At 39.9% G+C, this 19,912-nt stretch overlaps 1 protein-coding gene and 1 long non-coding RNA gene across 3 annotated transcripts in view; one reads left to right on the top strand and one right to left on the bottom strand.

Moving 5' to 3' along the window:
- Vav3 (vav guanine nucleotide exchange factor 3) overlaps positions 1 to 19,912 on the bottom strand; it is a 328,577-nt gene that overhangs the window by 2,600 nt on the left and 306,065 nt on the right. Inside the window, exons 25-27 of one of the 2 annotated variants that reach the window (XM_048363568.1) lie at positions 14,742 to 14,871; positions 2,468 to 2,551; positions 239 to 390 (exon numbers count right to left, since the gene is read on the bottom strand). In XM_048363568.1, coding sequence (XP_048219525.1) covers positions 239 to 390; positions 2,468 to 2,551; positions 14,742 to 14,871 — 366 coding nt within the window. The remainder of the gene's footprint in view (positions 1 to 238; positions 391 to 2,467; positions 2,552 to 14,741; positions 14,872 to 19,912) is intronic. The other variant, XM_048363566.1, reaches the window with a different exon arrangement.
- LOC125364119 lies at positions 6,473 to 19,907 on the top strand. The gene is made up of 4 exons (XR_007213415.1): positions 6,473 to 6,684; positions 7,891 to 7,898; positions 10,515 to 10,521; positions 19,897 to 19,907. It is a non-coding gene; the product is annotated as an uncharacterized LOC125364119 (long non-coding RNA).

Here is a 19,912-nt window from a genome sequence, read left to right as displayed (position 1 = left end):
ACTGAAATGCTCCTTCTCCGAACAGGACAGCATGGCCCACACTAAGGTGAGTTTACACACGGAGGACATGGGCTCAGCACATCTGCAGTGAGTGTACACTACCAGCAAGGCACAGTCCCCACCCCGGTCCCATCTCTGCAGCCCAGGGGCCTGTGGGGCGAAGGCCTCGTTAGCACTGCAGAGGAGGATGGAGGCCCCTTTCACTCACGCACACCACCCCGTCAGACAGGGGCCGTACCCTGCCATCGACTTCGCCTCGCCACCAGCCGTTGGCGCTCATCTTGGTGTAAATCTTCACCACGTCTCCTTTGCACAGGGACAGTTCCCGCATGTCCCTCGCACAGAAGTCATACCGAGCGATGGCGAGGCCCAGCACTCGGGGGCTCAGCACTGGGGAGACAAATGCCAGCGAGTCAGAGTCGGCGTGCAGTCAGTGAGCAGCATCCGAATCGCATCAGATGAATGTCACTGACGCTCTCAGACACACAGCCGTGAGTTCCCTACACACCCGTGACAATGGAAGGGAGCTTGAACACAGCACCGCTGCTGCTTCCATCCAACCAGGCAAACTTGTCTCAGGAAGTTCAAAGAGCCACTCTTCTGTTTCCTTATTCTTCACAAAAACTTTCAAAATGAAATGAAAACCCTAGTGACTGTCTAAGCTACCACCTGAAGGATAACATCTATAATTGTTTTACCAAAATGAATCGCCCAGCATAAGGAACTTCACTGAGTAACTGCCTCTAATCATCAGCGCAACTCAACTTTTTGCCCTGATGAAAGCTTGTCAGCTTGATCTCATCACTTTTAATTTAGAGTCACTTCTCTCTACCCAAGCTCTTTTGCCTTAATTATTAAGGGTTAAACTCAGTTATTAATTTATACATAATTTCATTAACGTGAGGAAGAGTGAAGTAAGGTTCACAGAAATAACATATAAACACCACTCACATCTTCTTCTTTTCAAATAAACACTGCCTTACAGAAAATGTAATGACCCATCTAATCAAACATAATGGCAGGGTGTTCATCTCCTCTGGGCAGAGATTTTTTTTGTTGTCCATGTTTGAATATTTCTGATGACAGGAGAGGAGTAGGCCCTATTCTGAAAAAAAAAAAAAAACCCAACAACCAACAAAACCTACTTTCAAGCAGTTCCTGTGTGGCCATCTCTAGTGCTTTATATCACATATTGTATTAACTTCTATATACCTGTTGCACTTTGGGGTTATAAAGTATTTTCAACTATATGTTCAGTGATTCTGAGAATCACTCATCTGAGCCTGGTGAGACTTTATAAATCTTAAATACTAAGAGGAATTTAGTTGTAAGAAAGAGGCAGATGGGAAATCCCATCCATCTGTATTTTTTTTTAACGGTTCCCAGTGCCCTGGGGGTCGCTGTTGTGACCAAGTCCTCCCAGGAGAAGCCGCCCACTTGGCAGGGGGCGGTCTCTGGCCTATTATTCATGGTCTTGTAATGACAGATACTTTTCTCAGTCTCTGGGTGTCGATCATAAGATAAACGCATGGCAAGGCTGTCGGTTTCAGGACTATAAAGGGAGCAGAAAGAGGTCATTTTGTTTTACTGCTCAGGACACAAACCACTTTTAATGGTTTCCTTACTGAAAACTATCCCATTGCCCGGGCACTGCTCTTACAGTCAGAGCACATAAAAATACCCCTGTGACGGTAAAAAAAAAACCAAAAACCAACCATCGGCTTAACGGGGTGACCTTGCCCAGGGCCTGTAACCTCTCCATGCCGCACTGTTCCCATCTCTAAAACGAAAGGTTGTGCAAGCTAACTTCTGGCATCTTCCATTTCAAAACTCTATGATCCTGCCAGGATTTACAGATTCATGTTTTTTAAAACCTTCAAGAAAGTGTACTTTCCCTAGCCATAACACAAGTCCTCTCTAAGTCATATCAGTAGCATCTAACTCTCTAGCAAATCAAGACCAAAATGTCTGGGCACAAATGGAAAAGTGGTAGAATTGATGGGTACCACCTGTCATCCTCTTAAACAGTATCTACTGAGTATTTCTCTTCTGTTTGGAGATAATGCTATGACTTGGGTTCTTCTCATTTTCTTCACAGAAACACAAAAAGAATACCTTTTCTTAAGTAGAATTTCTAGTCCTCAAGAAACAGTTGGTTTTTTAATTCAGAGTACCTCCTTTGATACTTCTAGCCTCCATCCCCTTCAATCCCCTCCCCATGGACACATTATAAAATGCCATGTTGAAATACATGAAATGAATTCACACTCAAAAAGCCAGAGAAGTGGAAGGTCATGACACACAATGAGTTTGCAACAGAGGAGAGGAAGGTGCACGGTGGTAATGGAGCCCTAGGGATCATCTGTGAGGAGATGTGTCTACATGAGAAGCCACGGACAGGAGTGGACACATTTCATTTGCAAACAGAAGCAGGTTGGAGAGACATATATAAGCAGTAAAGCAGTACCTGACCAGAAAGGAGTAGAAGAAGGGGGAACAAAGCTGTAGTCTGGAGGAGTTACAAAAGAAAAGCCACAGAGCAGAGAGGGGGCTTAGAGAAAAGAAAGAAAAAGAGAAGCAAAAGAGCATTTAGGAATTAGTAAAAAAAAAAAATCTCAAAACAAGTACGTTGCTGTTTGCAGTCATAAGAAAATTGTTATATCTAAGTTATAATATCAAGCTATATTTTTACCCACTGCTCTTCTATCATCATTTCTAAACAAAGCACACTTCTATTTATTAATTTTATTTATTTTTGTTGGCATTGGGACTTAGGCTCAGCGCCTGCTTGCTTAGTTGTTTGTTTTTCACTCACAGCAGTACTCTACCACTTCTTGTTTTGTGGAGGTTAAATGGAGATAAGTGTCTCTCAGATGTGTCTTCTCAGGAGAGCTGCAAATCTAAATTCTCAAATCTCAGCCTTTTGAGTGGGAACACAGGCATGAGCCACCAGCACCAATCAAACTTTCACATTTTACTTGGTTTTATGTCTGTGCTTCAGGCTTATATTTGTATGGGCAAATAGCAAACCCCTTCTACATTCTACCCAAATGGATAGATCCAAGAATCGTCTTCTCAGTGTGCTGCTCAATTGCCACTCTGCTACAATGGTAGGAAAGGTAGGATTTGGGTTTGTTTTCTCATGCTAAGGCTCAAACTCAAGACCTTGGGCTTCCTCAGGAAGGCATTCTACTTCTCGGCGGTGCTTCTAGCCCAAGAGAGGTACATTCTTGTCATAAAATATCTGCTTCATGCAAAAAATGGCATAAATATGTATTTGTGAAGTTGAATAAATGAAATGTGCAGACTACATGGAAAATTCAAGAAAACCACCCTAAAAATTTGTTATGACTCACTCCCCCACCCAACCAATCACACACATCTCAACCTATGATCTGAAGGGGGGAAATGCAATAAGAAATAAGAACCACTCTGAAATCTTAATCATACCTGAAAAGGAAGTGAATATATTTTCCAAGTTATATGCACTTGGATACTCAAATTATTTGGCTTTATCTTTTAAATAATAAGAGCTAACAACATTTATGAAATGATTCTGAAGTGTTAGATTCCACAGCCAACATATTCACTATTTCATTTAACTATTACAACTACAAGAAGAAGATATTACTACTGCTACTCCCTTGCATCTGAGAAAAACCCTTATTCAAACCCAAAGTCCATGCTGAAATCTAACTATGGCTGGCTGCTTCAGATACTTCCTCCAGGTACCAACTCATCTCCATATTCATTTTCTCTTTCTTTCCTATAATACATCATGCAGTACAACTATGTTCATATAGCAGAAAGACTACAATTCCCAGCATCCCTTACAGTTTGCCAAGTTCCGGCCAATGAGAAAGAAGCAAATATATCACCAAGGCAAAAGTGCAACTAAGTAGCTTCTGTGATCTTCCAAAAGAGAAGCAGGAACCACACCAACAACCTTTCTTAAATTATTCTATTTTGCTTTCTGCTATGCGAAAGCTACCATCCTGGTCAATGAGAAGGAAAGTCTCCCCTTCGGATCTAATAAGAGCATAAGCTCGAACAAACCAGAGTTAGTAAAGCTTTTATCAGATAGAGATCACTTGCCCTTCCCACCGGCCTGGGCTGATTACTATATATTTTTATAGGAGAGAGACATGGACCATCTATCCTACTTAAACCAATAGTTGGGAGGGAGGTCTGTCACTTATATCTGAAGCCAATCTAAAAACCTATAGGAAAACTTTTTACAGTCAAAGATGAAGTCAAAATGAGCTAAGTAAATTGGGAGTTTACATACTCTTTCCACAGTCTGCTTCTGAGACCCACAGAACTCTTCCAAGTGCTAGAACTCTTGTCACAAAGGAGTTCTAGGAATAGCAGTGACCCACTTAGGCGATTGCCAGACTCCAGCCAATCAGACCAGACTGGTAAGAGACTTGTGAGTTCAGTTGTATTTGGAATTATGGATCTTGGAGCTCAGTCTACACATGGAAACACTTATGGCGAGTGCTTCTAATGAATGGCCTCACCTGTCTTTCTTGCATCTGCCCTAACGTATGCCCTGTTGATGATCAAAGTTCTTATTGCTCGTTCTGCAACTTAAAAAAACAAACAAACAAAAAAACACAAATCCTCAAAGGGGCTGGGAATGTGGCCCAGTGGTAGAGTGCTCGCCTTGCATGCATGAAGCCCTGGGTTCGATTCCTCAGCACCACATATGTAGAAAAAGCCAGAAGTCGTGCTGTGGCTCAAGTGGTAGAGTACTAGCTTTGAGCAAAAAGAAGTCAGGGACAGTGCCCAGGCCTTGAGTTCAAGCTGCAGGACTGACAAAAACAAACAAAAAAAAGCCTCAAAAATGTATCAGAACATGCCATCCCAACTAACTGTTTAATATGCCCAATTTATTATCTCCTACTCAGTAGAATTCATACATATTTTTCTTTCTTGAGGTCATGCTATCCCTACCTACCGAGAGGAGAGGCTCCCACTTGTAATAAAATTAACAGGACACACCCCATTCCACTAATGGTGGAAAATCAGGGGTTAAGATTCACATCCCACGTGTATGAAAAATTAAATTAGCTCTCATTCTACCCGTTACAGTAATCTTTCCTTGCACTGTTTGCTAAGTGTCTATCTTTGGTTCTTTCTTGAGGACTATTTTATTCATACAGAAATAAAATATTATATCTCTCTAAAATTACTCATGAAAATAATATAAGCCAAGAGCCTAAAATGTAATGAGATAAGTTATCTCTACAAGGAAAAAATGAGAAAAGAATGGAAACACAATTAATTACTATTTAAATAAGCTCACCAATAGGTAAATTAAATAGATTACCTTCCTATAATCTTACAATATATAACATTCCTAAATAATGTAGGTAATGAGTCACCAAAGGGCTGAAATCTGTTTTAGTCACACACTGAGTGTGACACAGGAGTGTCAAACCTTAAGTGCCTGATAATTATTTATATTCATGTCAAGTAGATAGGATTTAAGCCTCCTTAAATCTGATCAAAAGTGTAATTTCAACTAAACCGTCAGCTAGTGTTCATGGTGGGCTTTGGCCCTCCTACCAGCTTTACTCAATTCATTCCGGGTTAGTAGAAGAGACTTTTGGGTAAGCCTCAGCTCCTCGCCTGTAAATTCAGCGTTTTCATGACACTTGTATGACCCACAGTATCTCCAATTTAACTGGTCTGGAGCCAAGCTGATTGTCTTTCTGTTTGTAATTTAGCTCACATTCTCACTTGTTGTTCTTGAATTTATTTTGTTTTGGTGCTGGTCCTTGGGCTTGAACTCAGAACCCAGGTGCTGTCCCTGAGCTTCTAGGCTTTTTTGACACAAGGTTAGTACTTTACTGCTTGAGCCACAGTTCCACTTCTGGCTTTTTTGGTGATTAATTGGGATAAGAGTCTCAGGGACTCTCCTGCACGAGTTGCCTTTGAACTGTGATCTTCTGATCTCAGCTTCTTGAGCAGCTAGGAATATAGACATGAACACCAGTTATCTGGCTATTTTATTTTCTTGTTGTTTGTTTTTAAATTTTCAAATGATTACCCTATTATTATTTCTTCTCTCTCCTCCCTGCTTCCTAACTTTTTATTTGATTTTATTTTTGTCTGCCCTGGTGCTTGAACTCTGTGCCTAGACATTGTCACTGAGCTTCTTTTGCTCAAGGCTAGCATTCTACCACTTCAGACAGAGTGTCACTTCTGTCTTTTTTTGTGTAATTTGTTGGAGATAAGAGTCCCACTGACTTTCCTGTCCTGGCTAGCTTTGAACTGCAATTTTCAGATTTCTGCCTCCTGAGTAGCTAGGATTACAGGCATGAGTCACTGGCGCCTGGTGTTCTTATTTTCTGATAGGGCTAAGGATTGAACCAGGAACTTGGGTAAGCCAGGATGCTAGGCAAGAGCTCTGCCACTGAGCCCTGTCCCCAGACCGTGAATCCTTCCCAACCACCTCGCCATGTTTATTGTATATGGCCAGATCTCCCCAGGCAGCCCCTCTCTATGTCGAATGGCTTCATCGTAACATAAAGTTAATTCTTCACTAAATTGTAGCCCCACCATCTCAACCCAGGCTTCTTATATCATTTCTAATTTCAGACAACAGCTCCCCAACTGGTGGCATTTCATCATCCTTTCCATTTTGTTCTAAATACTCCCTCCTGGATATGCAGCCTCGTTACTGACTTAGGAACATGTCAAGTCTGGACCTGAATTTGTTGACAATTTATTAATGTGGTTTCTCCTGTCTTTCTACCAACTCTTGCAGGATTTGCTAGACCAGTTTCCTAATCCCCTTGAGGCCCTCAGCTAAAATTCCTACCCTGAACTTCTGCTTAATTCTGGAATATTTCTGGCCACAGGCTCTGCCTCCCTAAACCTCCTAGTCCTAGACTCAAAAGCCCAGCTCCGGCCCCTTCCACGTACCTTCTGGATGAATCTAGACAGCACTGGTTCCCTTTTGCATGGTCTTTGCCTAGCTCTACATTAGGCACTTCCAGGCGCTGCTGGTTAATAAATGCATGTGTTCTGGAAGGCTGTGACCAGTTCTTATGTTGCTTCTGCCTCTCCCCCAGGATTGGGCCCAGTGCTAAGCAACTCAAGTTGCTGAATGAACAAGGAGCATCTCAGCAGGGTATTTAACTTGACAAGTTCCTTATGTCTCTTGTTCGTATTGCACTAGCTCATCTTTTGCTCACTTAACTGCTCAGTAAGACTTCCAACAAAGGCTGACAAAAATGCAAAAAAAAAAAGATATATGTTCAAGTTCTATTCCCCAAGCTTCCCGAGAGCCATACTCTATCCGTGATATTCCTATAATAACAAATTTTTCTGAGATGCCGAGCAGCTATTAAATACTGTATGCCTCCCAGCATTAGGTATCCTGTATGTCTGAGGAAGCTTCCCAGGAGTAAAGGGTAGTCAGTATCCCCTGCCTTCTGGTGTGCAGTGCTTGGCAAAATATGTGAGGGGTTGGCGGTGATGCTTTCTTTTCTTCTAGGCATTGTAGCCGGGCTTATTGTTGCCACTCTTTGTCTATGTCAATTTTAACTGTTGTTGTGTCTGTAATTCCTTTGAGCTGGAAAAACAGTATTTGAATGCCTAGCCCCTAACGAGACAAGATTAAAAATGATGAAACATTTCTCTAGGAAAGTATGGATTTAAATTGAGATGTAAGTAACAGGAGAATAAGGTACCAGAATGGTTTCACCTGTTAGATAGACTACATTCCTACCGTCTGCACACATACGCAGGTGCAAGGATTCTTCATCAAGGTCCTCTTACCACATCGTATAAGCATCATTAATAGGAATATTGAGGTCTTAATTGTGCCTTGGGTCCTTTATTCACTCCCTTGTATTCATCTAGTGGCTCCCCTCCTAGTATACCATGTGTTTTGGACTCTTCCTCAGAGACCAATCTCTCCTTCATATCAATATCCATGCAGACAATACTAAGTCAATATTGAACCTTTTTTTAGTGAGGTGATCATTTGTAAACTTCATGCTTTAGTTAAGGAAAGACCCAATTTCTCCTCCTCCTTCAAACATTTTCAATTCTATATTAGCACAAATGAAGAAGAATCTTGGAGAGACAATGAGGCCAGTTCTGGTTATTTTACATGTGGTTGACATCTGTGTCTCTGGGGCTAACTTTCATGGTTCATAATTAAATGGCTTATTATTTTCAAGGAAGAACTAACAAGAGGACAGTCAAATGTTATTTATCAACTCTTCCAAGGTTAAGTGAATACTAATATTCTCTAGTGGAAACAGAAGTTATCTGTTAAATAAATGAGTATCCGTGTCGCCAGATTGGCAAGTCATCTGTGGGTATTCTTCAGTTTTGAGACTTGACTGGGAAGATAATGCCTCAAAACAAAGAAGTATTTTTTTTCTTTAAGGACAAACAAAAAAAGAATAACAGGTCAAGAATAAGAGCTGTTTTAAAGTATTACATTCAACCTTGATCAGTCTATTAATGTTTATAACTAAATAAAATACTTTTCAAATGTGTACCCACCCAGTAGAGGTCAAGCTCAATTAATAACACTCTTCTGAAAAGTTCTGGCTATCAAAATCATCTGTTTCTGAACTAACCATTATTCATTACGTGTATCAGAGAACTTTACCCTAAGTGCTTGTCAATGATTCTCTGGTACTTCCAATAGTGTCTAGCACTCAGCTTTCAGTTGTGACCAGTAGGTGTATATTCACAATCATTAATGTTAGCAAGAATATCAGGCAACTGGACCAACTGTATTACTAACACAGGGAAACTTGAGTTTGCCTCTGAGTATTGGCCTAGAGGTCTTCCTATAGACTCAGTCTCCAATAGGAGATGCTTTGATGAGCAATCCTCAGGAGGTTCTTTTTGCCTAGATTGTCTACAGATGGCCTAACAGCAGAGAACATGCTGAGAATTTAATGAATGCTTAATTTAAGTTTGTGATCCTTACCCTGGCTTTATTTTAGACTCAGACATATCTTCCCTTTAGATTCCCAACAACATTCACAGATTTAGTATTAAATATTGTTCCTCTGCCTCTCAAATAAAACCAACTACAATCTTACTTAGTGGTTGTTGTATGTTTCATGTATTACCAGTGGGGGCAAAAACTAGACATAATTCTGATTAGGTTCACTTAATTGAGTGCTGACATCTTGTAAGTGGACAAATGTCCATGAACAAGAAATTTAAAGATGTTATAAAGAAAAATTATGTCTTGGATTGCTAGAAAAAAATAAGTAGCTGCTTGGTATTCAATGATGCATAGTACACACATATAAAATCACTAGCAAGAAAAGAAAGCAAGTGTAAGTTCTATTGGAATGGAAAATTAGATCAATTGACATTGCCTTGAGATTTCAGATTATTTATAGTTATATAGTTGTAAAAATGTGAACCCTATTCCAAGTCTATATTCTTAAAAAAATAATTGGCAGACATTTATCAAATAACTAAGGTAGCAGGACTGTACTAAGATACTAGAGGAGATATAACAAATAGAACCTCTGACTTCAGAGAGCTTGCAAATTAGTGCAAGAGCATTCACATACAGAAATTATATAGTGATGTGGAAATAATTCATTCTGGATTTTATTCATGATGGGGCAGGCTCCACTGCACAAGAGCAAAGCTTAAGAACAAAACCAAACCCTCTGATCTTCTATTTGTCCCATTTCAAAGTCTTAGGGTCACTTCTGCATTTTCTCTTACTGCTTTATCTCACATCTGAGAAGCCCCAATATCTCTGTGTGTGTCACCTCCAAAGTCCATCAGTCCTATGGCTACAAGTTGCTCTGAGCCACTACCGTCTCCACCTGCAATGACGATTGAGCCTCCTAACTTTGCCTTCCTGTGTCTAACTTGTCCTTTATTCCCATTAAATCTTAAAGTTAAGACCATGTGTCTCCTTTGGTGAAATCCCTAAATCACAGTTTCCATTTCTTCCAAAGAAAAAGCTAAGTCCTTGAGGATTTTGAGGGCTCTGCCTTCCTTTGCCTCTGGGAACTCATTATTCCTCCCCTGCTAGGACTTGGTTTTGGTGACAACATTCATGTCATATCTACTTTCTTTTAGACTAGCTATTTCTCCCCTCGCTTCCCTAAGTGTTACTCAGACATCACTTTTGTATGGTAGTTAGACACAAAAACAAGCTCAGTGCTCAAAGACTGCTGACGACCTTTCAGAAATGTTATAAAAGGAACTCCTTTAAAAACCTTTGCCAAGGCTAGGGAGTTTGAGGCATCTAGCCAACAGAATTCCTAGAATCCCTACCTATTGTTGAAAGATTTTTCTGTACCTTGTAATACTTAATGCTAGTCAACACTTGCTCTAAGTATATAAATACTGAATGGACACAACAATGAATGAAAATATGAGCAAGTGAAAGAAAAGCCCCAGCTGAGTTTGCAGTCAATTCCTCAATGCCAACCATACAGAAGAGACTTTGAGGATAAATAATTGATACCTTATGCAGATTTAGAGTTCAGTAGGGGAAGTAGGCTATCAGTGGAATACATCAGGTGGGGAAATCAGAGCCCTGTACTGACCCATAGAGCTAGAAGCCTGGTTTGAGTTCTCAGGAAGAAAAATGCGAATTCTTCAATTCACATAAACATAAATGTGTTTCCTAGGCAAGGCAGCCTAGAAAAATAAGTTCTTACACTAGGGCTACCATGACAGGATACTTTGGACAGCTAGGGAACATTATCCATACGAACTGCATGATGACCAGTTTTTAATTTGAAATACAGTTTCTGAGAATGGTCAATATGAATGACAAGAAATACGAAGAACCCAAGTGCTGCTTTTTTTGAGCTATGAAATATTAAAACCGTAGCTCTGAATATGGTTATCTAAGTCTATAGAACTTGTAAGTCATATTCTGAAGGGATCCCAGAGAGTGGTTACTAATTTTAAAAGCTCTAAGACTCGAGATAAAAATGCCTTATACTAGCCTGTAAAGCTCTTGATGTCAGTCAATAAAAAAGAAAGGGGGAGGGGAGGCCAGCGTAATGATGTGCCCAGCCTAGCTGATTGGGTGCTAAGAGCAAAATATTCTAGGGACATCACAGACATGTTGACAGAAAAGAATGTAAAGCTGTCAGCAATGCTATAACTTAGTCCACCCAATGATGTATATACCGGGCAGGCTAGGCCGAAGGCAGGAAATAGGAGTAGGAAACCAAAGCCCCAGGGGAAAGGAGAATGAAGAAGGGCTTTAGGAACACATCAAGAATGGCCTAGCGAGGTTGGTGTTGCAGTTCACACTGGGCAAAGGTGTGGTATTTGTGGAGGTGGGGGCGGGAGCAGCCGTAGTGATTACATGAGCTAAGCCATCTCACACAACCCACGCTTCCATACTTCACGCCTACCGGATGCTTCCAAGGCTCATCACATGAGCCTTCAATGCTGTGACACAGGACTGGGCGATGAGACACGCACGCCAAGGAAACCCTAGGTGAACCATCACTTCCCAGTCGGGGACTATGTCCTTCCAGCAGGGATTCTGATTTGTTCCTTGTTTTGACAAAGGAAACTTTCCAGGGTAGTTCTGGCAAGGTTGCATGTTTGTGGAATAGTCTATTGGAAACTGGATCTGAAAAATAGCATAGCCTATTAACTTGCACATTGTTGAATATCAGACAAGATCCTTCACTTCTCTTGGTCTAAATATTTAGATATGTAAGTATTTATATTTATTTTCAGACAGATGTTCCTGTAGGTATACCTGGAAAACTGCATTGGCCTCAGGTGCTGTTTGTTCTATCTCTTTCGTGCCCTTCAATGGGAAACACTTCCTCAGTCTGTCTGGAATGACCTTGACATTTTAAAAGAATGCAGGCTGATTATTTACTGGATAACATTCAATTTCCATTTGCTTGATGATTCCTGGTGATTGCATGTAGATTGTGCACTCAAGAAGCAGGAGTAGCCCCAGAGTGGGGCTCTGCCCTTTTCAGAGTGATCTGATAGGACGTACCTGGTATCACTTGTGTTATTGCTGCCTGGTTATTAACTCTGGGCACTTGGCTATGGTGCTGCTATTTTCCTTTCTATGATTAATAAGTTCCACTGGAAAATAGTTGGGTATTATAAATATCATGACAACCAAATTTCTGAGAATTATGCAACTCTATTCTTTTGTCCAATTTATTCTCCTGAATTTAAGCTTTCAAAAATGCTTAATGTCTGTTTACATCAGTCTTAAAGTAGTTAATCATGCAACTTTCACTAAGGTAATGGTCTGCTGGCATTCTACTTTGCTTCCTTCTCTCATGCATGCAAAGAATGAAACCTGGCCTGTTACTTTTCAAAGAAGATAATTAAATCTGTAATCTCATTCATCACACCAGCTAGATAACTGAGGCCCAAACCAGCCAAGTGACTTGTGTTTGGTCAGACAGCTACTCAGACGCGGACCTGAGAATAATCAGGTGCTCACTGGAAAGCAAAGAAGGCAAAAGTCAACTGAGTGTTCTTCAAATATCTAAAGCTCTACAGGTTCACCTAAAGCATTCAAATGCAGATTTGCTAGGACAACGTTGGAAAATTATGAGATTCTAACTCAATTACAAGAATCTTACAGGTTCTGGTAGAAATCCACAGAACACCTTCTACCAAGTCATTGCAGCTTAATGGGAAATAAAACAGCTTGTTGCTACCGGTAAATCCTCCTTTTGTGCTCTTTCCTCTTTTCTTCTCTTTTTGCCTACCAGTATGTCTGTCTGTCTGTCTGTCTGTCTGTCTGTCTTTGTTTTTGGAAATACTGAGTCATTCCAAAGGCAAAGGAAAAAAAAACAAAACCAATCACCCTGGGAATGGTCCAGAGAAAGCCAACAATGAACTCCTAACATAGAAATGCTATCTTCCTTGCTCAACACTCTGTACTTGTTTAATTCTAATAGTATTTTCTACATTATTTTGCATTTGCATAAAATAATTCTTCCATAACCATAATTTTACAGATTAAACTGTTAACGGTTAGAATATTCTAACCTAGACAAGTCCAGAATTAAGCAGCCTCTGAAATGCTGATGTTTCTTTTCCAAGATGACTGTGATTAAAAAATAAGAATAATAAATAATAAGAACAGGAGGCTGAGATCTGAGAATCCGGGTTTGAAGCCAGTCTATGCAGACAAACTCAAGAGACTCTTATTTCCAAATAACGAATATAAAAGGCAGAAGTTGAGGCTTGGTTAACAAGATAGGGTATCAGTTGTGACAGAAAAACTCTGTGTGAGAGCCCTGATACAAGCCCCAGTACCAGGGGAAAATAAAAAAGAATAATAGGCAGCCATTTCAAGAGTTGAGTTCTCAACCTCTATGCGGAACCCAGGATATTTGGGGCTTTGCCTTATTTGCTCTGCATTTTATATGGCTGTGGAGAAGTAATGAGATTTCAATACTGTGTTCAAACCTGCTTCCCATGATTACACACTCCTTGGTGAAAGTTATGTTTAGGTGGTATTTAGGAGGATATCAAAAGCTATGATTCAGAGGTAAGGCACATAAAGATACCTCACACAATCTTTCTATACCGAATTTATAACCTTCCCACTTTTGCCACCGAAGGGCTTGTTTGCATTTGATGGTTTGTAGAAAATTGGGTGCCAATAGATCACACTTGTAAGTCTAGCTACTTAGAAAGATGAGATTGGAATGGTCAAGGTTTGAGGCCAACCTGGGAAGAAAAGTTCAATATATACATTCAGAAGGAGTAGGTTAAGAACTGAAATATCTAAGGTAGTAAATTAAAAGTTAAAACTATTTTCTGCTCCAGGCTGATGTTCTACCACTAGATCCGCACCCCCAATTTCTATCTTTATTTTTGCTGGTTCATTTTGTTTTTCAGAATGAGAAACGCAAACCTGGGCCTTGATGTTCCCAAATTAATATCAATGGCATCCAATTTCACAAGCATATAGGATCACTACTTTTTACAGAAAAAAAAGCTGTTTTTAATGAGAAAATAAAACTGGTCTCCATGAGAATCTTAGATAACTGGGTAATAATGGGCTAAAAATGCAGATACATAAAATTTTAAGGAACTGAAATGTTCAACGTAAAGTTACTATTTTGACTGCACAGCCTTGGGTTTATATCACTGATCAGTGAGTGACTACAGAGCTTCTCAAACTAAAAAAAGCAATGATGTGACAAGTTACTTGTATATTTACTTGTATTAAAGTACATGAAAATTTACTGATGTCATTGGAACTCTGAGCATCACCTGTTTCTCTTTTAGTATTTGCTTTTGAAAAAAAATAGGAACTGGTAAATACACAGTTTTAGAAATAATGTCACCTGAAAAAATTAATCATTTCCCAAATTCTGAAAGTAGACATTGAATAAGGGTTCTAAGCTAACAGGAGAGCTTGGTTAAATACTACTATGTAAAAAGTATTATGCAAATTTAAAAGAGCTTGGCTGACATAAAAGTCATTGAACAATATACAATTTAACGTATTAAAGTACCTTTTAGATGTCTGATGGATACTGAAAGGCAAACATAATTTTTAAAGTTTGGAACAAATTCCTATAAATAGACACGTTCATAAACCTGTTGGTACCTCTGATTCTGCTTGGTGCCACAAAACTGTCCTTGCTCTGTGCATTAGCATATTAATTGGTTACATTTCAAAGTTTCAAATGAAAATGTTAAATGTTATTTTGCCTCCAACCCTGAAGTGACAGAAAATAAGTTTTCTCAATTACGGTACTCACAGCTGTTGGCTGATCGATTACCCCTCTGTCCGGCTGCCTGTTCCGGCTCCTTGTATGGAAACTGGAGCGTCGTATCTAAGGTTCTGAAGCCTTCTTTAAGAGAATGATGCTTGTAGTACTCCACAAGTTCCTTTACAAAGATAAAAGGAAACCAAGATAATTTTCCATAAAGATACTTTCGTGCTCAAACGTATAAACTCCTCAATGCATAATTACTAAGGATGATGGTTTTAATGCTTAACTTTGCAGATATGAGAGCAAGGAAATGTGAAGCTCTTCCCATTTTCTCAATGTTCAGGATACCTACCTGGCAGTTGTTCCTGTGACTGGACATTTCTCTCATGAGTAACCCTCTATTGTTCTTCGTTAATACAGAACATCTTATTAGTCTTCAATCAGATGTGGCAAATGAAAAGAAGCCATACTAAGCCTCAATTTCAGAGTAGTAATTATTGTTGTTATGCATGAAATACTTGCCTTTCTAAACAAAAAAAATAAGTAAAAGGAACAGCTGGCTGTTTAATAGATAGCAATTTCTACTTTCCTGCATTTTCATTCAATGTGGCAGAATACCAAACTTGACACTGAATGTATTTCTCCATGGTAAACAAAAACTGGTAAAGCACAGATGCTACCCAACACTTCTAGTTGACGAAGAAAAGATAGTGCTCTGCCTATCCCCTGGTCTCCAGAGATCAGTAATAGCGTTCTTTCCAGTGTTTGCTTATAAACAAATTTGCTTCAATACTTCCAAATTTCATGTCATGAGCATCCCACCATCTTGTAAACTCAAACTTGAGGAAATTCTTTTTCACATATTTTTCCAGATTCTGCAGAAATCTGAACCCCTAAGGTGTAAACTAAAATTGAGTAATAATTCATAGCGAAGAAATGGATCTTATTATAGATGGGTACTACAGAAATAAAAGCTTCTTATAAATATTTGAAATGAAAATAGAAGCAAAATCATTTTAACCTAATTATTCAGTTTTTCTATTATAGTACCTTCTAAATAAATAGTGGAAAAGCAACTTGTTTCTTTGCAAAAGAAACCACAGTAAAACAACTCAAGATTTTCATTCAGTGTTTAAGTTCAAAGTTCCTAAGGCAAATCAATGGGGAAAAAATCCAAAAAAAGGAAAAGAGAATCATCAATGATTCATTACTTGCAACTAAACTCAGATATGTCGTGGACTGCACTGGACTGAGAGGGAGAGCCATGGGTCACAAAGCGTGTGAAGAGAATGTTCCCGGGCTGTAGAAATTACATCAGAGAGGGCAAGGCAAAGGCAGGAGAGAGGATTTCCTTTGGTGTGCTCAAGGGGAGGAGGACAGGAAGTTTCAGGATGGGAGACAGCTTGGCTTAGATTGAACATCAAATTAAATTTCAAGAGCCGGGAATGAGGGAACAATATTAGGCTGAAACACAGAGGTGATGAAGTAAAAACAAACAAACAAACAACAACAACCAAAAAAAACAAAACAACCCTCAACTCACCTTTATAAACTAAAATCAGTACGGTTTGCCTAAATCCCTACAGGGATAAAACAGAGGCTTCTTCAATTTCCACACCTATAAACAACAACAACAACAACACACACACACACACACACACACACACACACACAGAGCGTGGCAGAGATGGTTCACCCCTATGATCCCAGCTACTCAGGAGGCTGAGATCTGAGGATCAAGATTCAGAGCCAGCGGGGGGGCAGACAAAGCTCAAAGACTCTTACCTTCAGTTAACCAGAATCTAAAAGTCAAACGTAGAGGTATGATTCAAGTCGTTAGAGACTAGTCTTTAGCAGAAAAAGTCAAGTGCATGGGCAAAGCCCTGACTTCAAGCCCACAAACAAACACACTCATGTGCGCACAAGAGCAGCGCAAACGGTGCCCGATGCACACGAGTAATCGTGGCAGCCACTGGGATCCCAAGTCACCAGCCCTCCTGCTGCTTTCCACAATCTCAAGTCAAGAACCTTATGGGGTGGGTCTCATCCCCACTAACATCTGAATCTCAGTGAGGCACGAAGTCCCACTAGTGGAGTTGGTCTCTAAAGACACTGCTTTTAGCTATACCAATTGAGCAGCAAAGAGTAAGTGGCAAATACAAGCATAAAAAAGGAGGTAAAGGGAAGTATTATTTGTTTGGTAAGTGTCTATGATTTGTCAGGAACTTCTTGGTCTGAAGACTTAAGCTGCTCACACGTTTCATAATTTCCTTTAAAAACACAGCTTCCTTGATTCCTTCCTTGGGCCCAGATGATAAGATTCCTTGATGAAACTAAGAAATGTTGAAAGCAAAGAGGAAAAGAAACAAAATGCCAGATCAAACTTTATATAGAACAAATGGTTTTAACCATCAGAATATGGCATTTGTATTACGGCAATTTTAACATACTTGCAAAGGCTTCGGTTAGAAGTTAAGCTGTGCTCAGCAATCAGTATTAACACTAATGATTTTTGTTTAAGACAAAACAAAAATAAGTTTGGTATATTAGAAGAATTGTGCATATATCTGCATTGTGTTTCTGATAGAAATGCTATCTAAGAGTTGTTCTTTCCATTTTGACACATAAATTTGAGTAAAATACATTATTTTTTGCAATATGACAATAATTCTGAAAGGGGAGTTAATAATAGCTTTGAACTTCAGCTGGGTTTTATTGAAGCTAATCTAAACTCTGTGAATTTTGTTAAGAATTACAATTATCCCGTGAAGCTGGCTGGAAACTATAGAATTATTATAGTGAGAGGGGATCTGATGATCATTTAAAATTCATCTCCACCTCCAATTTGTTTTCTTTGTGTCAGTCCTGGGGTTTGAACACAGGGCCTGGGCACAGTCTCTGCTTCTGGCTGTATGGTGGTTAACTGGAGATAAGAATCTCACAGACTTTCCTACCTAGGCTTGCTTCTAACTGCAATCCTCAAGCCTTAGTCTCCTAAGCTAGGATTATAAGTCCCCTGCTTCCCAGGCCTCCTCCCAGAATTTTAAAACTGACTTTCCCAAGGCATGGGGTTATGCAGATTATTAAACTGCCAAATATTCTTTAACACTTCACTAAGCAGGAAAGATATTTTAGTTCCATTTTTCCTCCAGTATTAACAAGGCTAAGTCTTCCTAACTTGTTTCTGAGTAGAATTAAAGTAGGGCCACCATGGTTTCTTTCCAATTTATAGCTTTATGCTTCCAGTATTTTAGTCTAATCCACCCCCTGCTTCAACAGTCATTGACCTTCAGGTACAACAAGGAAATAAGAGGACTCTAAACAAAAGAAATCACTCAGCTCCTCTTATCTCATGCTGACACCGTAGTGTCAACAATTCAAGTCTGTGAAAAATAATGAGTGCCAGCCAGCCAGTCGGTGCAATTACCAAGGAAACAGGTGATGGAGGAGGCATACAAGGGGCATTTGGATACAGGTTCTGTGGCACACATGGAAATGAACAAAATTAATTCCTTGTAACCTGGAATCAGAAATTCATTGAGGATTTGCATTTAATGACTAAGAAAAACAAAGATTCTGATTAACCAAGCTATTGAAACCCAAGAGGAAAAAGGTTTGGTCCCAAATACCTGAGGCCAATCTTCTTCTGCAGAAACTTGGCTAATTTTAAAATAAGCTCCAGACTTGGCTTGGAGTTTATATTCTTTGCAGATAAAATGTTATCCCAGGAAACTACTCTGATTCCCAAGAAGAAGGAGGGAAGTTTCCTACGAGGGTGGGATTCCCAACTACTTGTAAAAAGGAAGTCAGATACAGCTGCCCCTTCCTTGCAATGGAAACAGCGATGTGATGCGGTCCTGAGAAGCGCTATCTCTCAAAGGGTGTACGAGCTGATTTGAAGATGCCTTGCACATCCTAACCTTCCCTTTGCTTCCAAAGTGGCTGGTTATGAAACTCCCTCTCTGACCATATGGCATGATAATTCCCAGCTTAGATCCAAGGGGCTGTACGACTGTGCAGTTCACATAGATTTACTCAGGTGTAAGCTTTATTAGACCAGTAGAGTCCTTTCTGCATATTCTAAAAATAGAGGGATTGAATCTTTTAGACAAGGCTCTATAAATTTGCTCAATAAATGAACAGAGAAAGAAGGGAGAACATATTTGTTCAGCGGCCTCTCCATCAGTCTTCCTAGTTATCTCCTAAACAAAACACGAGGACTTCACTGGTACTGAGGGTTATTACAGCCTCTTTCTTGTTGTCATTGGGGGTGGTCATGCATCTTGAACTCTGGGCCTGGTGCTGTCCCTGAGCTCTTTTGCTCAAGGCTAGCACTCTACCACTTTAAGCCACAGCGCCACTTCTGGTTTACTAGTGGTTAATTGGAAATAAGAGCCTCATGGACTTTCCTGCCCTGGCTGGCTTTGAACCATGATCCTCAGATCTTAGCCTATTGAGTAGCTAGGATTACAGGTGTGAGCCACCAGTGCCTGGCTTTTATAGCCTTTTGTTAATCCATCTGTCTATCCGTGCTTCCTTCCTACCTTCCTTTTTTCAATTACATTTTTGTGCTTATATTTTCATTTTAGTTTCACAGCAGTATTGCTGTTAATTCTTTCCCCCCCCCTCCAAACTTTATCATCTTTAAGTAGTTGTGCAAAGAAATGACCATTTAATCACCTCCCTTGAATCCACTCTGATATATGCTTCTCTACAAAAGATCCTCTACAAATACCTTTAATAGGGCATTTCTGAGACTTCACTTACACCCAGTTAAATGGAGCTTACTTGACCCCTGAGACCAGGGATTCTAATGTGCTTTCCAGATGGTCAATGAAGATGCTTTTAATGCTCTCCAGTGCAAATTGTTTGAATTGGGGTCTCTACCGCTTTTACGCTTAATCACAGCTGTACACGCAGACAGGAACTCAAGGATCTATGTCTCCCAGACGGGGTCACAGTGGTGCCACTGACTTTCTGCATCTAACCTTCACTGCTGAAGAACTTCCTTGAGCTGAACGAAGGCGAACCAAAGCTGAATCCATCAGCCCTTTCCAGTGGCCATTCCTTTCATCCTCCTTGCTTGGCCTTTTCTGATGGGAGTCACTTTTACTACTTTCAAAGCCTAGAAAGCTGGCCGTCATCTCTGGCCCTGAAGCATTTTTTTAAAGTGCCACATTAGCTCTAACACGTGGAGCAGTCTCATTACTGTCCAG

This window comes from Perognathus longimembris, chromosome 15 (genome assembly GCF_023159225.1).
Source record: "Perognathus longimembris pacificus isolate PPM17 chromosome 15, ASM2315922v1, whole genome shotgun sequence".
NCBI classification, from domain to species: Eukaryota; Metazoa; Chordata; class Mammalia; order Rodentia; family Heteromyidae; genus Perognathus; species Perognathus longimembris.
The sequence above is the reverse complement of the archived record's forward strand: the minus strand, read 5'-3'. Positions and strand labels throughout refer to the sequence as shown.